We start from the raw sequence: 19,562 nt of genomic DNA on the forward strand, positions 1-19,562 counted from the left end.
AGGAAGTTTGATACAATGTTTTATTCTGTCATTTTTTGTTCAAATCCAGTAGTTTAAAATCTATTGACAAAAACAATATCCTCATAAAAAAATTTATGTTTCTTAAGCCATCAGTTTTATTCCCTTGTGTAAATGTGAAGCTACTCTTCTCTAAAAAAATGCTTTTAAATCTGATGTAAGGAAAAAAAAGATTTTTCATTATTTCTGTGACCCACTGAAAGAAAAAAATACAGTAAAGCTTAGGGATGCTGTATTGATCAACGTTGTGTGTCTGGAGCTATCTCACCCTGTTGTTCTACTCGCACGCCATGATATGCGTTTATGCATAAATAATCCTGTGAGCTTGTGTGTTAAGACAGGTGGAAGAGTATTTCCTGCCCAGAATGATCCAGGAAGTAACCGGCCAGGTACTGACTTGTGATTAGTGATGTAATCTACTTCATAATTTCATCCTTTCATTTCTAGAATGTTTTTGAAGAATATTGTTTTAATTTACCAGCTGGCTGGTGAGTCCTCAGAGCAGTTGTCATAACAGTGTCTGTTTGTCTTCGGTTCCTCAGGACACTGTCCCATTTGGGGATTGTGTGCTCTCCACTAAGGACACCTGTATTGGCACGGAAATTTGTGCAGAGCTCTGGAATCCCAACAGGTAGAGCAGCTCAGACAGAGACACAACCACACAGGTCACTTCCTTCAATTAGATCAAATGGAGACATTTTGATTGGAAATTCAAATGTACATTAAAAGAAAAGAGGCTTTTGCTATTAACCTGACTTTCACTTTTGTGAAATCATTTTTTTTGTGATTCTGAAGAGACTGAGTGAGCAACACTTCAAGATGTTTTATTTTTTTCACTTCTCTTGATTCTGTTAGCATGTTAGAACAGGCAGGTTGTGGGATTGTGTCCAGCTCTGATGTACAGTTATTGTTTCCTCAGCCCTCATATTCAGATGGGGCTGGATGGTGTTGAAATCTTCACCAACTCTTCTGCCAGCCACCATGAGCTCCGTAAAGCCGACCAAAGAGTCAACCTCATCAAGACAGCCACCACCAAGGTAGCCACTCCCCAGCAGACCTGGAACAACAACTTGCCTGTTGACATAGAAAAGATTGAATGTAGTAATACATTTCATCTACCTGACCTATAAGAATAGACATTAGAGTTATGTTCTAAGAAACTTTGTGTGCACTGTGTTATTACACGGTAATCAGCCACGCCCCTAACACCTCCCAACTCTAACGGACTGACTACTGACCAGCTCTCCAACTAATGGGTCCGAAAAGCCACTAATTCCTGGGTATTACCACGGCTGAATTGTAGAGGACATTTTGTTTAAGCTGGCTGCGAAAGAGACACGTCTAAGCTCTAACTACCTTCAATCCGAACCTTATGACCCGCTACAGTTCCTGTATCAGACATCGGAGTAGCTCGCCGGTGCCCGAGAACAAAAACCACATTCGTTAACGGTAGCTCTCTCTCTATTAATTATGTGCACTTGTTACAGCTTAGATAATTTTAGAGACTCGGCGTGAGTCCCAGGGTCATTATTTATCATAACCAAAGAAACGTCTGAAGCCCCCAATTTACTAGGATCATGAACATTGATTTTACATTAACCTGAAAAACTAGTTTCTAAGTGACTTAATTAATTTAACTGTCCACACCATCAATTTAGACTTTATTAGCAAGCTTTAGCAGGGGAAAATGACATACAGCTTCTTCAATCAGAAAGAAAAAATTAAAAGATTAATATAAGTAAAATTTTTAGAAATCACACTCCCTACCAGTCCCTACTGTGTCACTAACTAAAAATGAGAGGCTTTGGGATGCAGCTCCACTCGACCCCCGATGATGAGGTTAAACTTGGCAACAGAAAACTTTAACATCCATGGACAAGGTCCCGTCTTGAGAAGACAGAATCCCATTTAGAATAAATCCAAAGTTGAACTGGTGAGAATCCTCCATGAAATCAGTTCTTTATCCATATGCGATCTTTGTTTATTCCCCATTTCTGCTGCTGCATCGTTGAGATGGTCTTGGGTTGAGTGTAGGGCGGTTGTCGAATCAGGACTCGGGTTGTGGGTTACTGGATCTTATTCCTTTCTCGAGCGGCGCGAAGTCTTCGCCTCCCCGTAGTCCTGTTGCATCGCCCTTATCTTAATTCTGCATTTTTGTGTGGTCTCGACTCGAACACCGAGGAACTAAGAACAACGTTTCTTCGCCTGCATATATTTTTATACCTTTTACAGTTCGGTGGGGCACGTACACAGTTCTCTCACTTCCTGCATGTCTGCGTACTTTCCCTGACATCAAGTGCCCTCAGTTAGCCTCAACCATTATTCCACTCAACTTTTAACCTTCCTTGTTCTTTAAAACGTCTTGCTTCTTCTTCCTCTATCTGTACTCACGCCCGGTGCAGCTATAGTCTAAAAATCTCACTTCCTTTTTTCCCCTGACCTTTCACCTATCATCTACCTCCAACACAACATCAGTGACCTTTAATTACAGTTACAACATTTTACACCATTTCAAGTTCAATGTCAAAATCACATTTATAACCTTTTAGTTTCTCTGATTTAACATTCATTTATATTGTTATAATAACCATAACTTATTAGTTACTCTTATTATAATCATAATGTGAGTTATTACAGACATTTCTGAAAAGAAACCAAGAATAATCCATTATTCTCATTATTTGATACCAAGTTACTGTTACTTGTTTCACCTGTAAGTACTTCCATAAGTGTAAGAGTAAGTTTTGAATATTCTTATAATCAAACCGACATCAACCACTGGTTAAACCAATATTAATTATTGGCTTAATTACAAGTCATTATTATTAATGTAAGTATTTTACTCTAGGTTTTATCCAATTACACAAAATGTTTAGATTTTATTCTTTAAAAACCTTTAATGCTTTAAAATAAGGAATGGTCTGAACTATTTTTATACTGATGCAGGCTGGAAGCTTCCTCTTTATTAAGGAAACCAGCTCTTCTTGTTCCATGACACACTTTCTGCCTGACTATGATTTTTTATGATTAAATAGAAAAAAGTAGAATTAAAGCAAAGTTTGCAGGACACAATAGCAATACACACAACCAGATTAATTTTTTTACCGTCTGACTCTACTGCTGGGTCTTGATGTCACCTGTGTAATTAATTTTAAAGGTAACTTTATTTATTGTTACTATTAAACTAAAATCTCCAGCATGGGGTAGCGGGATGAGCTCGACTTTTCTCGACAACTGCTTGACCACTGAAACACTAGAGGGCAGGATTGTACCACAACAGTGGAGAAGAGCAACATTCTTGTTTGTACAGTGGTGTGAGGTTGTAAGCTGTTGGTGTTGTTTCAGAGTGGAGGGATCTACCTGTATGCCAATCAGAGGGGCTGTGATGGAGACCGGCTGTACTATGACGGCTGTGCCATGGTGGCTATCAATGGAGAAGTCGTAGCTTGTGGAGCACAGTTTTCCCTTGATGATGTGGTAGGCATGGCAACACGGTTTAAGACAAACCTGCACATATATGATATCCCTGGGTGTGTGTGTGTGTGTGCGTATATGTGGCATGTAGTGTGGTTATTTTAATGGAGAGTCCCAATGTTTCCAGATTGACCTGTTGAGTGCTGCTGAGCTTTTAAAGTGTGCCATTATAACCTGGGAAGTGTTTGCTTTTACTACAGGAAGTGATTACAGCCACTCTGGATCTGGAGGACGTTCGCAGTTACAGAGGAGAACTCTGCCAGCCACTCATGGTTAGAAAACATCTGTGCTCTGAGTTTTTGGAAGCTGGAACTTGTGTCTTGTGGTGGTTTTGTTTACTTACCTTCAGCTTCTAACAGGTTGTGGGGCCTCAAAAAGAAACGTTAGGACAACATTAGTATCAAGTTGTCCAAATATTAATGTGTGTTCTTCATTTTAGTGGGAACAAGTGAAGAAAGATGTTCAGTGTCATTATCAGTATTTGGATGTTCTCCAGAGCTGTACATAAATCACTGACTGTTCAGCCTTCATGACCCATTCAGCTTATTTCCCATTAACACTAGATAAGGCATCCACAAAATCACTGCAGCAGAGTTTCTGAGTCACCAAAGGGCTCTTTGGGCTCAAATGATAGACGATTTTCCAGATATCCTGGCTTAATTAAGCCTCAATTTGGTTCTACACATAAGTTACCATGGCGATTTATCCTGTGCAGTTAGCCTTCTCCTAGGTTAACTGTCTATCTCTTCAGTCAGCAGTCACACCAATCAGAAACCAATACGTTTTCTCTGTGATTCGCTTGTCTTATTTGTCTGTTTCTGCTTTTTTATCATTTTAACTTATCTTAAAATGTCATTTACAACATAAATTAACTTTAGTTTTGGCATATAATTAAACAAATGCACAGTTTAAGATAAAATAATATGTTTTTGATCCCCTAAGAGAGAGGGGGGATTATGTTTGTCCCAACATAGCTGGTGCCTATCTCCAGCTTGACATTTCGCTCAACAGGCAGGGTACACCCTGGACAGGTCGCCAGTCTGTTGCAGGGCAACACAGAGACAGACAGGACAAACAACCATACACACACACACGCACACACACACACACACACACACACACACACACACACACACACACACACACACACACACACACACACACACACACACACACACACACACACACACACCAAGGAGAACTTATACAGTCATGTTTTTGGACTGTGGGAGGAAGCTGGAGCACCCGGAAAGAACCCATGCATGCAAAGGGAGAACATGCAAACTCCATGAATCGAACCCAGGATCTTCTTGCTGCAAGGCAACAGTGCTACCAACTGTGCCACTGTGCAGCCCATACAATAAACATACAATACATAATAATTTACAGTGATAGTCTTAAGGACACATTGCTCAACATATTGCTAAATATATATTCAACATTTAAAACACACAGCTTTAGGGACTGTGTGTATTATAAAGTCTGATCTTGTAATCCTGCATTTGTGAAACATCCCTCAGGTATTAGTCTGAACTATCCCGACTAATACAAGCTAAGTAACAAACATAAAGGCTAAAATCATTCTCAGCCTTGGTAGATTTTGTTTCAATGTCATCTTTTAACTTTACCAACCTGTTTCTGCTGACTAACAGTAATGTTGACGTTTACTAGTGGCTCAGCCAGAGTCCTGTCTTGGTTTTGTGGAGGATTACTTTAAAAGATCCCTGTGATTTATGCCATCTTCAGCCAGCTGCAGTTTTAATGATATCATTCATGCTTTTGCTGTTGTTGTCAGTCCCAGAGTTACAGCTGAATGGTGCTTGTAATTGGTTAACACCTGCTTGGCTTGGTGAGTGACCCTGCGCTTTGTCATGTTCTCTGCTGTAGGAAGGACAACAGAAACCTTGCTATAGGATCAAAGTAGATTTTTCTTTATCGAGCTCTAATGATGTCTACCTCCCCACACACCAACCAATACAGTGGATGTTTCATACACCAGAGGAAGAAATCAGGTATAATGTGCCTATTACTTGATTTATAAAAAGAGTGAACTCTTAACAGACAGGACAGACATCTCTGGGTTGTTCAGTCTAGGGCCAGCATGTTGGCTGTGGGACTACCTGAGGAGAAGTGGTCAGGTGAGGACTGGAACATTCCTGATGTGATTAGTCTTGGTGAAACCAAATGCTGCTGACTTCTGTTGTAGGGTGGTTTCCTTTTGCCTCTGAGCGGCGGCATCGACAGCTCCTCCACTGCCTGTATCGTCCACTCTATGTGTGTGCTGCTCTGCCAGGCTGTGGAAGACAGCAGTGAGTAATAGAAGAGTCTCCTGTTTTACCTTAACTAACGCAACTTTATAAATGGCTGCCCTGCTAAAAGATGACATTCAATTAAATGAAGAACTAACAACATGGTGAGGTTATGTGGTGATAATGGCTCAGGAGATCGCCTCTGTTGTTGTGTCCTTGGGCACTTCACCTACCTTGTCTGCTGTTGGTGAAGTGCCACCACCAGCAGACAAGTGGTGAAATTTCCATAAGCATGGAAATCTCACCTTTGTCAGACTGCTCCAGGACAGCTGTGGCTACTATCCCAGTAGCTCACCATTATCAGCATGTGAATGTGTGTGTAATAACCAGGGCTATGAAGTCTCAGTAAAAGGAACAGTTTGTTTGTTCTTTTTTACACATATGTGTTGACAGAAACCCTGTTTTTGTTCTTTTCCTTTTTTGGGGGAAAAAAAATGGAAATAAAACTGTATTTATGAAAATCTGCATAGTTCAGCATACTTCCTTGTGCCTCACATATGCTTGTCTGTTGTTAATTTAGCCAAATAGCAGTGAGAACCAGGAATGAAGCCATTCTCCTCCAACAAACTTTCAAAGAATAATTCTCTTTTGACTTTGGACTGATGAGTTCAGACTTTTGTCTGAAACACTTCCCTGACCTCCATGAGCAGAGGAGTTTTGTGTGTAACAAGACCAAGTGTTAAGTCATTCATCCACCATCTATTCCTGCTTGTCTTTTCAGGGTTAGTACCTATCTTATGTGGTCATTGGGTGAAAGGTGGGGTACACCATGGCATAATGACTGCCTTGTCAGACCACAGAAAGACACTTAGGACAAACAACCAAAGCACAATGTGGAGAGACCAGTTAACCAACAGTTAGAGGAATGCTTAACTTGAACATGTTGCCACGGTTATCCTGGACATATCTACAGAGACAAAATTATGTTTGGGACATTCATGAGCTGCTTGCATTTTAAAAAAATAATATGAAAATGTGTGACTGTCACTGACCCAGTCTTGATGGAGAGAGCTTTTCACAACTTTATGTCTCACTACATTCTGCATTGTAGAAACCAGGAATGCAGTAAAACCGACTGATTTTCAGTCTCAGGTTCATTTTAGCTACCATAAAATCAATTTATTAATGTAAACAGGGTGCCAAACAGAAAAGGAGCTGTCTGTTAAACATGTTTCTTATTTAAAATGATGTTGACTTTTCAGACGGCGAGGTGCTGAAGGATGTTCGCAGAGTGGTTGGAGATGACTCCTACACACCGCAGAACCCAAAGGAGTTGTGTGCTCGCCTGTTTACCACCTGTTACATGGCCAGTGAAAATTCCTCCCAGGATACATGCAGCAGAGCCAGGGACCTGGCTGGGGAGATTGGAAGGTAGACTTTCATCAAAATGTTGAATTTTATCTTTTATATTTTGAACTCCAACTTTGAATAACACACAAACTCTTGTCTGAGAGATTGTCTGTTCATCTTAATTTTATGAGGAAGGAAAGTCGTTCTTCATAAAGGTGCCTGTTTTTCTTCTTTTTCATGTCTCTCGTAGCACACATGTGAATATTAACATAGATGTGGCTGTCAAAGGCATTCTGGGTATCTTTTCAGTGGTAACTGGACGGTGGCCGCAGTTTCGTGCAAATGGTGGAAGCAACAGAGAGAACCTGGCTCTGCAGAATGTGCAGGTGAGACCTCTCCTCATGCTCTGTCTGTCATTATCAGTCATCACGGAACTGAATGTTTTAGCACTTCTTGGATTGGAGTTCTTTCTCTGCTGTGACAGTTTAACCACAGTGTTTGCTCTGATGCTGGTAGCTCTGACCATTGAGTGGTTTCACAATCACTTTGTTTCCTGTTTGAGGTGTGAAGAAGACAGAATGTCGTTCAACACGTTCAAAGTATGATGCAGAATGTGAATGTGATTGGGATTATCTGTACACAGTTTCTTGGTAACAGAATTACCCCACATTTTGAACTTCGGCATCAACCAATAGGCCAGTGAGTAGTAAGGCTCAAACTGGTTTTGACCAACTAACACTATTAAAGTTCAAATACAACTACTGACACAAAAAGTTTGCCGTATAATTAGTTTGTATAATCAAACACTTCGAAGCGCAAGGCAAAACATTTCATATTCAAATATACAGAATCCAATTCAGTAATAAACCAGTTCATCCCAAAACAATTCAATCAGATGGTCAGTTTCAGGGTAGCTTTTATGTCCGTAGACATAAAAACTTACCTGACAACTAAAAGTGACAGTCTACAGTCCTCAAACTCCAAGATGTGGGAAATGAGGATCTTTGTTGTAGTCAACCCTCAGTCAAGGAAACCAACAGGAGTTTCAGCCACAACTGGCAGAAAAACAGGATGCAAAAAACAACAACCCATAAATAACTTCAGCTGACATCTCATAAATGTTTCAAGACCTGCAGAAAGGAGGCACTAGTAGAAAAATGGGCTACATGATGGAGATGCCAGTTGAAAGTCATTATCACAAAGAAAAGCCATTGAAACATTGGGATTCTGTAGAAGAGAATAATCTGGTCAGATGAGGGCAGAACTGAAATTTTTTTATGTAATCTGGAGGAGACGGTCCTAAGCACCCTCCTCAAAAAACACCATGCCAAAATTGAAGTCTACTGCTGGAAACACAATTGATGTGGCTGTCGTTGTTACAGCAAAAGGTACTGGCAGACTTGCATTACTGAAGGATGAAGTGAGAAATGCAGGACTTTATAAGAATGTAAAGATGGCAACGGTGGGTTTTACCAAGTAAGACAATAGCCTCAAATTTACAGCAAAGGAAAGTCTTAATTGGTTTCAGAGAGAAAATAAAATCACTGGAACCACCAAGTAGATCTCCTGACTGTAGCAAATTATAAATGTATGAAAAGAATAGCTGTTGTTATTACCAAGTATGTTCAATTTTTATTTGAAATCCTATTCCAATTATTTACCCATAAATTAACATATGGGCTAATTTTGTTTGGTTTCTTTATATGTGTATTACTTGGATTATTGCCGACTTCTGGTGGAATTTTTATGCCAGTAGCGTCACTGGAAATATCTAAACTGAAAAAAATGAGGAAAAAACTTTTTTTTCCTTGTTGTATGAATTACAATCTATTATTTCAGATTATATGTAGAATATAGAAATTACTCCAAATCTTCGCTTATAAATGCTTAGGCATTTATAAAATGACTCAGACTCTTAATTGGAGTCTTGGGTCTAAATGGCCGTTTTGGTCTAATTTTGAATTTACCCTTATATTTTCACCATAAAAACTATTAACCTTACCTTGTTTGGTATCATTATTTTCAGCACATGCTAAACTTTATGACTTTACAGTGTGTTTCATTTTGATAAAATGCATTTTCACATTGGAGCAAAAAAACACACACAGAAACAAAATCCGAGTAGAAAAAATATTGATATTTTTCTATGAAATTCACAAAAATGTTGAACAAACCATTTTTACAGCCTAAAATTAAATTTTCTTGGGTACATTTTAAAACGTTTTGTACAAACTTGGTAAAAAACAAATTAGTAATCATATTTTACACCATATTGTGGGTAATTTCCCAGGCGCTTTTTTTTTACAACTATTTACAAAATGTGTCCATATGTCCATCACAAATTCTCTCCAACATCACAATGTCTCACCCCCCCCCCCCCCACACTTTCAACTATTTACAATATTTACAAAATGGGTGTCACAAGAGGTCTGCATACAAATTACTTGTGCCATTTTGCAAAACAGTTTCTGTCAATCAGAAGGCACAGTGGCTTATCACAGCCCTCACATTTCCAGGGAGTGTCCTTCCTGACATTGTCTACCTGGAGGCATTGTCTGCACTGCAGTCTGCCATTTCTGGCATTTTGCTGAGCACTGATGGGCACAGGAATGTGTTCAGCTGCCCTGTTCTTTGGAACACCTGCCATGTCCACACTACAAAGCTGACTGGCCATCTCCACATTGAAGTCTTTGTGTGTCATGGGCTTCACTCCTTTGGCTTTGCACAACTCTCGGTGTAGGATGTAGGCATTTGCTGTGGCAATGTCAACCAAATGCATAAGCACAGTCTTGTACCAACGATGAGTTTTCCGTTGTGCAGAGTAGTATTGGATGAGTTGATCAGACAGGTCAACCCCACCCATGTATTTATTGTACGCCATGACTGGTGTAGGACATGGAATGTCTTTCACAATCAAGCGTTTCTCTCCATTCTTCACCCTCCTTTGCACTGTCTCACCTGAAAACGCAGGATGGATAGTTGAGCAGACAGACACCTCCCGTGTGTCCATCCACTTCACAAAGGCCAGTGGGCCCTCTCTGATCCATCTCACTGATCCTCTTCCACTTTTTTTAGTGAGAGCATTTGGCCTCCCTTTAGGGCATCCCTTCCTGGATTCCCTATAAGTGCCACAAACTCCAAACTTTTTGTTAGCTAGGTCCTTGAACAGTGTGGGACTGGTATAAAAATTGTCCATGTAAATAGTGCCAGTGCCAAGATAAGATGGCTGAATAAGGTTTATTACCACGTCTTAAGACAGCCCATGCTCACTTGCAGTGTGAGTTTTGCCAGTGTACAAGCTAAAACTCACAGTGTAGCCACTGCTCGACTCGGCCAACACAACTTTATTCCCCATTTAGTTGGCTTATCTTTCATATACTGAGTCATGCCAGTTTTTACCTTTGTTGGCACCATCCTTTCGTCGACTGCCAGCTCCCTCTTTGGTTGGTAGTAAGCCTGGCAGGCATTGAGGATGTCATCATAAACAGGCCACAGTCTCGATAATTTGTCGTAGCCTGGTGTTCCCTTCTTTTTGTCATTTTTGACATCCTCCGCAGGATCACTTGGGTGTAAGTTCCACATAATGGTCCTGAACCTGTCCCTTGTCATGACCTTGGCTGGAGTTGGAACAGACAAAAAATTATTTTGTCTCCAGTAGTCCTGGACACTTGGTAGTTGCACCATGGACATGTAGATCAAGAGACCAAAGAACTTATACAGCTCCTCTGTGACTATTTCAGCCCATTTATATTTTTTTCCATTTGTTTGATTTTTTGCAGCATATTTGTTTGTGTTGTCACAGATGGTCTTGACTGTAGCAGCTGCAAAAAAACAACAAAAACAGCTCACTAGGACTATGGTTGGACATCATCGTCCTCTTCACACTCATACAAGTACCTTAGAGCTTGCTCTGCAGTCATGTACCGACGGCTCATTCTGACAAACACACTAAAAACCGTCTACAAACACTGCACACACACACGCACGCACGCACGCACGCACACACACACACACACACACACACACACACTAACTAACTAACACACGTATGGTCAAAAAAATGTAATCCAAAACACTACTTGCAAAAAAAATATTACAAAACACTACTAGCAAAATCCGAAAAGTCAACAGTGCACCGTTCTCCACCATCACAAAACTCTCCCCGCGCTGCTGTTCCGATCTCAAATCAAAATGGCTGAAAATGCTTTCTGATTGGTTGCTTCAGAAATGTGGTGGGTTTGTAGAAAATCGAAAAAATGGCTTTCATGTTGCATTCGTTCACTTTTTGGTCATAAAACATCCACTGATTGCACTCCACATGCGTAAAATGCGCACTACGCTATGGTGAAAATGATCGATCATATTCCTGGTTTTATTTGGAAGTAAATATAAAACAAATCAATATAAAAACACTACTTTTATAAAGTTTGAAGTTTCTGCTGTCCAACAGAATTTAAATGCACACTTCTTATGCCGTCTATTTTATATACGGAAGCCTTTTAAATGCATGACGTCATATTCGCCGCGTGGCGGGCGAATATGACGCCCGCCACGTAAGACTCTTAAATACGTGACTAATCAAAAACACCCTCGGTTGGTGACTCCTGTTTGTATCTGAAAAAGTCAGGTATGAAGACACCAAAACTGCAAACATGCAAAATGATGAAATTACTGACAGGGTTTATGTAAAACATGTGCCACTATGTAGGCAAGTAATTTTGTTAGTTGATATTCCTCTTGAGGTTCTGACCAGAAGTGTGTTTGTGCCGTTACCAGGCCCGTGTCAGGATGGTCTTGGCCTATCTTTTTGCCCAGCTGAGTTTGTGGGCTCGTGGTAGGCCTGGAGGACTGCTAGTTTTGGGCTCAGCCAACGTCGATGAGAGGTACTATTACAAATGACTGGAATGGTTGGTACTTCATACACCTTTGGTTTACTGCACATAATTTGTATTGTGGCCTGCAAAGTTTATATGCACACAAATGATCCAGATTATATTCATCTGATAATGCCAGTGGCATAAATGAATCCGTTGCTGTAAGTGATACAAAAATCGGATGCGAAATGGTGAAACTAAATCTCTTGTTAGATTTCGGTTCTTGGTTCCAAAAATGGGTTTCCTATTTAAAGTTCTTTTATACATTAATACAGAAAGATTGTACACACCAAGCTGTTAAAGCGACTATGACAAAAGGCAGGAACAGAGCTGTAGTTTCCATAGGGATTTAACTTGTTTAAATAGAAAAAAACATTATATCAGTATATTAATAAACAAATCCCCTGGGATATTAAATAGACAACTGTTCTGTAATCATTAAGTTTCCCCCTAATAATTCTGTTTCCAGAAAGTCCTCTTACCATGGAAACATTTTATATCAGCTGTACATGCACTGCAAAATCACAAAATCGTACCAAGTATTTTTGGTCTAGTTTTTAGTGCAAATATCTTAGTACACTTTAAATAAGACAAAACTAATTTACAAGCAACAGCATACAGAAACTTGTTTTAAATAAATAATTCCTTAATATTTATGAAAATGTACTACTTCCACTGGCAGATTATTTCACTTGTAACATGGGAAAAATGCTGTTTTTCCCGTGTTAAATAATTTCTCCTGCTCAGCCTTACAGGATATTTCACCAAGTATGACTGCTCCAGTGCAGACATAAACCCCATTGGTGGAATCAGCAAGATGGATTTGAAGAGCTTCCTTGCTTACTGTGCAGAGCAGTTCCAGCTTACCGCTTTGAGAGGGTGAGAGGAGTTCAAGACTCTACTTTAAAGAAGATTTCACTTTAGAAAAAAAAACAAAACAAGGACCTGTCAGGAGTGTGTATGCATCGTCCTCTGTGTCTCAGTTTGTGTACATGTTTTTTGTGCTTTGCAGCATCCTGGCTGCTCCCCCCACTGCTGAACTGGAGCCTCTGAAGGACGGACAGCTGTCCCAGACAGATGAGGTACAGACTGACGCTCGCAGGAACATGAACTGTTTGTTGGTGTGTGTATATGAAATGTTGGTAAGTTACTCCCATAGACTAGAAACTAAACTGTTGTTGCTGATGACGTGTCCCTCTGAAAGCTGTGCTCAGATTTCTTTGGGTTGTGTGTAACCTGTGTAGTTAGTGACATTCATCAAACACTGCATGTTTGTGAATGCCAGAAAAATTAAACATAAACCAGTTATAATCTGATAACCATCTGCTTACCAGCTGGAAACTCACTGCAGGACCTTGTTTGGTCCTCAGCTCTTACTTCTTTAAACTGAACAAAGCAAAAGAAGATTTGTGCAATGTTGTGGGAAATGCAGATTAATCAATCAGTGTGGTGCTCACTGCCAGTCTATCCACCCTTCGTCTCTCCAATCACATTAGATTAAATGTCCATAATATCTTCTGTCTGCTTAGATTTTACTGGAAATCCAATTTGAAAGACCTCCATCACAAGTCTTGCTGATGTGGTTTAAATGTGTGACATTCTTGTTTCTTCTCTTTCCTCAGTCAGACATGGGAATGATGTATTCTGAGTTATCAGTGATTGGAAGGCTGCGGAAGATCTCAAAGTGTGGACCCTTCAGTATGTTCTGTAAGCTCATTCATCTGTGGAGGGATGTCCTTTCACCTACTCAGGTTAGTTGGCTACTAATCTGGTTAATGTGCACACTGCACCACACAAAGAATCTGAAAGCACTGTTATCTTACAGTAATTTGCTTTGTCCAATTTCAGTTTAATTTGCATCAACCAAACAGCAGGATGCAAAAACAATGAATTTCCAATGTTGAATTTTAACAAAACAGGAAGTTTAATAGAAAACCTTGCTGAAAATGAGGCTAGGGCATCTGTCTGGTGAATATCTGAGTCAGCAGATGTCAGAGGGGTCATAAGAACAGACAGACAACAAAAACAAACCTCAAATTCCATATCACATTTCAGACATTTAGAGGTATGAACCCTTCTAGTTTTTGACATTTTTAAGTTATTTTGTTAATTTGTTTTAGAGTTTGGAAACGTCGCTTTTGGAACAAAATGGTTTTTGTGTCGTTGCATTAGCAACGACATAATGCAACATGTAATTTACTAGATTACAAGAAAATCTAACTCCTGAAATCTTCAGGGTTTCTTTAATCCCACCATCTGCTGGAAGGCATTCTTCGTCAGTTTGGCTCCTCTGTGCTCTGGACTCGAACAGCTGCTTATTTGTGCAGGTGGCCCAGAAGGTGAAGCACTTCTTCAGGATGTACTCGGTGAACCGCCACAAGATGACCACAGTGACTCCTTCCTACCATGCTGAGAGCTACAGTCCTGATGACAACCGCTTTGACCTTCGACCTTTCCTCTACAACACACACTGGAACTGGCAGTTCCAGTGTATTGATAACCAGGTAACACACCACGATGACCTTCTTATAGAAGAGTGGAGATAACTTTTGCTAGAGTGTCGAGGGCCACATATGAACAAGTTACCTAGCAACCTCTGTGTCAGTGTGTGAATATAGCTCTAAAGTGCTTTGAGTGGTTAATGAGTACAAAAGCTCAGTGCATTTAATATGAGTCCATTTGACTGTCCTACTTACCCTGGATAAAAACAATAGTGTCCAGAGTAATCTTATCTTTAGGTGTGTTTTCCTCTTTCCATCTTTCTGCAGATTTCCCAAATGCCAGCAAGCCCAGACAACGGGGACCAGGGAAGGCTTGAAGAGTAGCAAAACCCCACAGTCCTGTTCTCTCTCTCCAGGGCGTGTTTGCATCTCTGCAGTGGCTCAAATCCAAAACAACCTCCAGCTGTTTCAAAAGTTCAGGAGCTCACCATGCCTGAAAACATTAAAAATGTGTTAAACATTTTAATGACAAATGTCATTGGATTTTCATCAGAGATATATCCTGCTTACTTCTGTTCTAAACCAAAGCAATGCCACCAGACGGCTAACTATAAAGACCCGGGTAGCTTTTGCATCTGGTATCCATCAGTGTCTTCCATGATAGCACACACAGAGCCATGTCAGGTTATGGTTCTGAAGCATTTTCTATATCTTAAACTGTTATTACTCAGATGCTACCACATCTTAGATTCATCCCACTGTTATCTTGTTGATTTTTTTCAGCTACACAACTCTTGATGAGCTTTAATAATGCAGTATAACGTACTGCATTATTGATGTAATTATCCTGAAATTATGCTTTTTATTTACAACTGAAATTAAAGTTACAGTTACCACTGATGGAAACCTTCTGCGTTCTCACTCTGCTACACTCAGAACTGGGTTGGTTTGAGCCGTTCTAGTTCCACTTTTCCATTGACTGGTGCTTTGATGTGTGCCTTTGGTTATAACGCAATCCAATGAGCAACATTGATGCATTGATCATTTGACTGCATTGTTTTCTTTTCTCATGCTGGAGCCTGTGCTTCTGCTGTTCTGTGTAAATTCTCTGTAGGGAAATATTCCCTACAGATAATATTAATATACTCTCTGTAGGTGCACTGTGCAAAAGAACCAGAAGGTAATATTACGTAAATAGTTCATTTTCTGACATACTAGCATCAACTCTGTGTTAATGTTAAGTTTATTTATAGCACTTTTACCCTCACCAAAGTGTTGTACAAGGACACGTAAGAAAAATATAAAATCACGAAGTTTATCTAGAATCTAAAAATAAAACTAAATCATCCCAATAGAAACCTTACAGTATCAGACCTCAATTGAATGCCAACAAATACAATTTCTAAGAAGTTATTTAAAATGACCCAGACTGTGGGCAGATCTGCCCATATTAAAATCCTATAAAAATATGAAATCCTATAAAAAGTCTTGTAACCATTAAAACTGGGGATATTTTGGGATATTTTTAGGAGACTTGTTGTAGCTGTTGAATTTGTAATATGCATGCAGATGTGCTAAATAAATCTCCTCCTGGTTGGCCTGATCAGAGAAGAGCAAATATGAGCCCTGTGTGATGATTTCTTAAGGTTAAAGAGGCCAATATTGGCCTTATATGTTTAGGTATAGCGGGTGGCTGCTGGCAAAAAATATTTATAGCTGCAATTCTAGAGTTGTGTCTCAGCATGTTACAGCAGCTCTGATACTTCAGTTTTGATTACCGTTAGTGGTAACACTTTATTTGAAGGGATGTGCATAAGACTGACATGACACAGTCATAAACATGACATAGAACCTGTCATGAACATGAAGGAGTCTTCATGAATGTTTGACTGTTGTCATGAAGTGTCATTCGGTAAATAAGTGAGCCCGATTCGGTCCAGCAGCTCAGTGAATGTATTGTGGGGAATCGGCTACCTCTACGGGCCGAACCGAGCCGGGCTGCTGGAGGTGGAGTCCAAACTTTACCCAAGCTTTAGGACGGGGCGGTTCAGGGAGGAGCAGCACAGAGACTTCCTAAAAACAGGTTCCTGTCGTCTGCTCACGCACGTTGTTCTTCCTCAAGTTCTAAAACTCCAGCAAGAGCCGAACTCGTCCAGACCTGGACCCGTTTTTCACTCTGGCCGCTGATGAACGTATGCCTTTCCAGTCCTAGACCTCCTGGATGGAGACGGACCGTCTGCTGACCGGGGCTGAGGACCCACACAGCGGGGACTATGGCTCCGGCCCGGCCAGAAGTGGCGGAGATTCGCGGGGCAGCAGGCGGATGTCTTACTCTACTGCTGGGGACTGCTGCCGTTCGGACGGAGGTACGGACAGCAGAGTGACAGTGTGAGGTCTCTTGGTTATTGTCCTGGTATCAGCAGGTTATTACTGTAGATGGAAGTTGCAGTTGACTGTAGTTACAATGTCATGTTTCCTGAAGCGATACGAAATAACATGTTGTGACTTCTCATATTTTCACTGCACTGACCTCGAACAGACTGTTGGTGACGATTTGGACTTGAGGTACAGCCTGGCGTGACGTCATATTCTCAGGCGAAAGCGTTAGATCTCAGTAGAGGGGCCACATGAGGGAAGCTGGATTCATTTTTGAAACTCTTCCTCCTTTCTGTGTTGCTCTTGCTTGAAAACCTTGAAATGTTTTTCCTCAGACGTTTGGATTAAAATAAATGTTGTACATTGTGTTGTTTTTCCAAAAAACCTCCATTCAAATGTCATTCACAAAAGACAAACACTTTTATCATGGCTGCTTTCAGTAAAACTGGCTTAGTGTTGGATGAGCCTGTTTTTCACAATTAATCTTTTTAGGCTGTGATAATTGAAGTTAGAAGCCGTCTTGATTTCAACGTTTAGCAGTCATGATAAACACAAACCAGAACCTGGCTGAATGTGAAATAAAATAGCTGCAGCTGCAGAACAAATAAACTAGATTGCACCACTTGTAACTGGATCATAGAAAAGAAGACAGTAGTTATTGTTGAGTTAGCTGCAGAGCTCCACTTTTTTCAAACCTGAAACCATATACTTCTTCGGCCAAAGTCCTGCTTATGTTTTAGTTTTTACTTCTATAAAGCATCTCTGACACGTCATGAGAACTCTTGTAATAGTAAATTAGTAACTCAACGACTGACAGAATTTCAAGACAAACTGAAGCATGTCACTTGTCTAAGGCTGATCCTCTCCATCGACCAATAAGTTTTGTTGTGTTTTGTTGTTGTGAACTTGTGCCTATCTGGAGCAGAGAATAGGAAAACACCTTTGACATGTTAGGGAAAATATAGAGGACATAAAACGTTTTTTTTTATTACCTAAAAGTGGGGTATTATGTAAAATAGACAACTAGTTTCAGCTTTATTGTGTTTTAATGTTAATTCTTTGTCATACACCTTCCTGGAGTGCAGCCTTGATTTTTTATGCATGTTTAATCCTTTTTCTCCAATGGCAACCAATTCTATGCTTTACACCACTGCATCCGATACTTTGAATTGCTCTTGGTGATGTATGGCTTGGAAGCAGCTGCTCCACCATGAAAACCCATTCCATGAACTCTCTGTGCACTGTTGTTGAGCTAACCTGAAGGCCACATTAAGTTTGGAGGAATGTAAGGTAAAGTAATTTTATTTATATAGCACATTTTCAGCAACAAGGCAATTCAAAGTGCTTTACGTGAATTAAAAGGAAATACAAACAAAATAACAAACCAAAGGAAAGAAAGAAAGAAAGAAAGAAAGAAAGAAAGAAAGAAAGAAAGAAAGAAAGAAAGAAAGAAAGAAAGAAAGAAAGAAGAATCTAATGTTGATCTAAAGTATGTAAACTAAGTGTTCCTGTTCAGGGTTGCTAAGTATAATTCCATTCATTTCTGGGTTGGGAGAACAGGAGTCTGAAAAATAGTCTAACAATGTTGACTATGTAGTGATTGGCTCTGCAGAAAGTTTGCAACCTTTTTGCACTATGTGCTTTGGCATCTGGTGACCACCCTCTGTCAGTTTACATGACCTACCACTTCGTGGCTGAGTTGCTGTCAGCAACTTAGCCTGAATTCATGACTGGATTCAGGTGTTCCAACTGATTGGAACACCTGAATCCAGTCTTTTGAATGGGTCAGCAAATATTATTGGCAATATAGTGTAGTTACTAGTGCCATTTTATAGTTCTGTGTGCCTAGAAAGTGCATAATACTACCTCTTTAAAATGCAAAAAATTACTGTTGTTCAATTTTGGAGTTTCTTTTTTCACAGTCAGGAGTAAATTAAACACAGTATTTTCAGAAAACAAATATAGATTTTTGCAGAGTTTTGTCAAGTTTCTGTAAATCATTGCAGATCCAAAGCATTAAAAGTTTCTCTTAGCCTTAACAAAAGAAACACATACAATCCCCCAAATGTTGGGTTGATTGTTTTCTCTTTCCTTGGCCTAGAAAATATTTTGTGTTAATTTTCTGAAATAAGAACAGGATATGGATCAGTAACATTTTCTCAGTTTAATGAGTGGTTTTCCAGAATTGATGTACAAACCAGATTCCAAAAAAGTTGGGACACTAAACCAATTGTGAATAAAAACTGAATGCAATGATGTGGAGGTGCTAAAATCTAATATTTTATTCACAATAGAACACAAATCACAGATCAAAAGTTTAAACTGAGAGAATGTATCATTTTAAGGGAAAAATATGTTGTTTCAAAATTTCATGACATCCACAAATCCCAAAAAAGTTGGGACAAGGCCATTTTTACCACTGTGTGGCATCTCCCCTTCTTCTTACAATACTCAGCAGACGTCTGGGGACAGAGGAGACCAGTTTCTCAAGTCTAGAAATAGGAATTCTCTCCCATTCATGTCTAATACAGGCCTCTAACTGTTCAATCGTCTTGGGCCTTCTTTGTCGCACCTTCCTCTTTATGATGCGCCAAATGTTCTCTATAGGTGAAAGATCTGGACTGCAGGTTGGCCATTTCAGTACCCGGATCCTTCTCCTATGTAGCCATGATGTTGTGATTGCTGCAGAATGCGGTCTGGCATTATCTTGTTGAAAAATGCAGGATCTTCCCTGAAAGAGACGACGTCTCGATGGGAGCATATGCAGGGGCGGAGCCAGA

At 40.0% G+C, this 19,562-nt stretch overlaps 2 protein-coding genes and 1 long non-coding RNA gene across 9 annotated transcripts in view; 2 read left to right on the plus strand and 1 right to left on the minus strand.

Moving 5' to 3' along the window:
- Positions 1–16,029, plus strand: part of nadsyn1 (NAD synthetase 1) — a 31,213-nt gene extending 15,184 nt beyond the window's left edge. For 3 of the 4 annotated variants that reach the window (XM_008405014.3, XM_081604955.1, XM_017303989.2), the window contains 16 exons: positions 356–407; positions 561–649; positions 938–1,055; positions 3,364–3,495; positions 3,693–3,764; positions 5,380–5,504; positions 5,582–5,630; positions 5,699–5,801; positions 7,004–7,172; positions 7,342–7,477; positions 11,868–11,974; positions 12,713–12,844; positions 12,978–13,047; positions 13,588–13,716; positions 14,293–14,469; positions 14,734–16,029. In XM_008405014.3, the coding sequence (XP_008403236.1) occupies positions 356–407; positions 561–649; positions 938–1,055; positions 3,364–3,495; positions 3,693–3,764; positions 5,380–5,504; positions 5,582–5,630; positions 5,699–5,801; positions 7,004–7,172; positions 7,342–7,477; positions 11,868–11,974; positions 12,713–12,844; positions 12,978–13,047; positions 13,588–13,716; positions 14,293–14,469; positions 14,734–14,790 (1,717 nt within the window). In that variant the 3' untranslated portion in view covers positions 14,791–16,029. The remainder of the gene's footprint in view (positions 1–355; positions 408–560; positions 650–937; positions 1,056–3,363; positions 3,496–3,692; positions 3,765–5,379; positions 5,505–5,581; positions 5,631–5,698; positions 5,802–7,003; positions 7,173–7,341; positions 7,478–11,867; positions 11,975–12,712; positions 12,845–12,977; positions 13,048–13,587; positions 13,717–14,292; positions 14,470–14,733) is intronic. The other variant, XM_017303988.2, reaches the window with a different exon arrangement.
- Positions 841–2,667, minus strand: LOC145551056 (uncharacterized). The gene is made up of 2 exons (XR_014086823.1): positions 1,786–2,667; positions 841–1,092 (listed from the first exon to the last, which is right to left on the minus strand). It is a non-coding gene; the product is annotated as an uncharacterized LOC145551056 (long non-coding RNA).
- A 111-nt stretch (positions 16,030–16,140) lies between the features above and the next one.
- The window catches only part of tpcn2 (two pore segment channel 2), a 50,215-nt gene continuing 46,793 nt past the window's right edge, over positions 16,141–19,562 (plus strand). For 3 of the 4 annotated variants that reach the window (XM_008405015.3, XM_008405017.3, XM_081604954.1), the window contains exon 1: positions 16,141–16,772. In XM_008405015.3, the coding sequence (XP_008403237.1) occupies positions 16,628–16,772 (145 nt within the window). In that variant the 5' untranslated portion in view covers positions 16,141–16,627. The remainder of the gene's footprint in view (positions 16,773–19,562) is intronic. The other variant, XM_008405016.2, reaches the window with a different exon arrangement.

The sequence above is a fragment of the Poecilia reticulata genome, chromosome 3 (genome assembly GCF_904066995.2).
Source record: "Poecilia reticulata chromosome 3, P_reticulata-male-v2, whole genome shotgun sequence".
Classification (NCBI taxonomy): domain Eukaryota; kingdom Metazoa; phylum Chordata; class Actinopteri; order Cyprinodontiformes; family Poeciliidae; genus Poecilia; species Poecilia reticulata.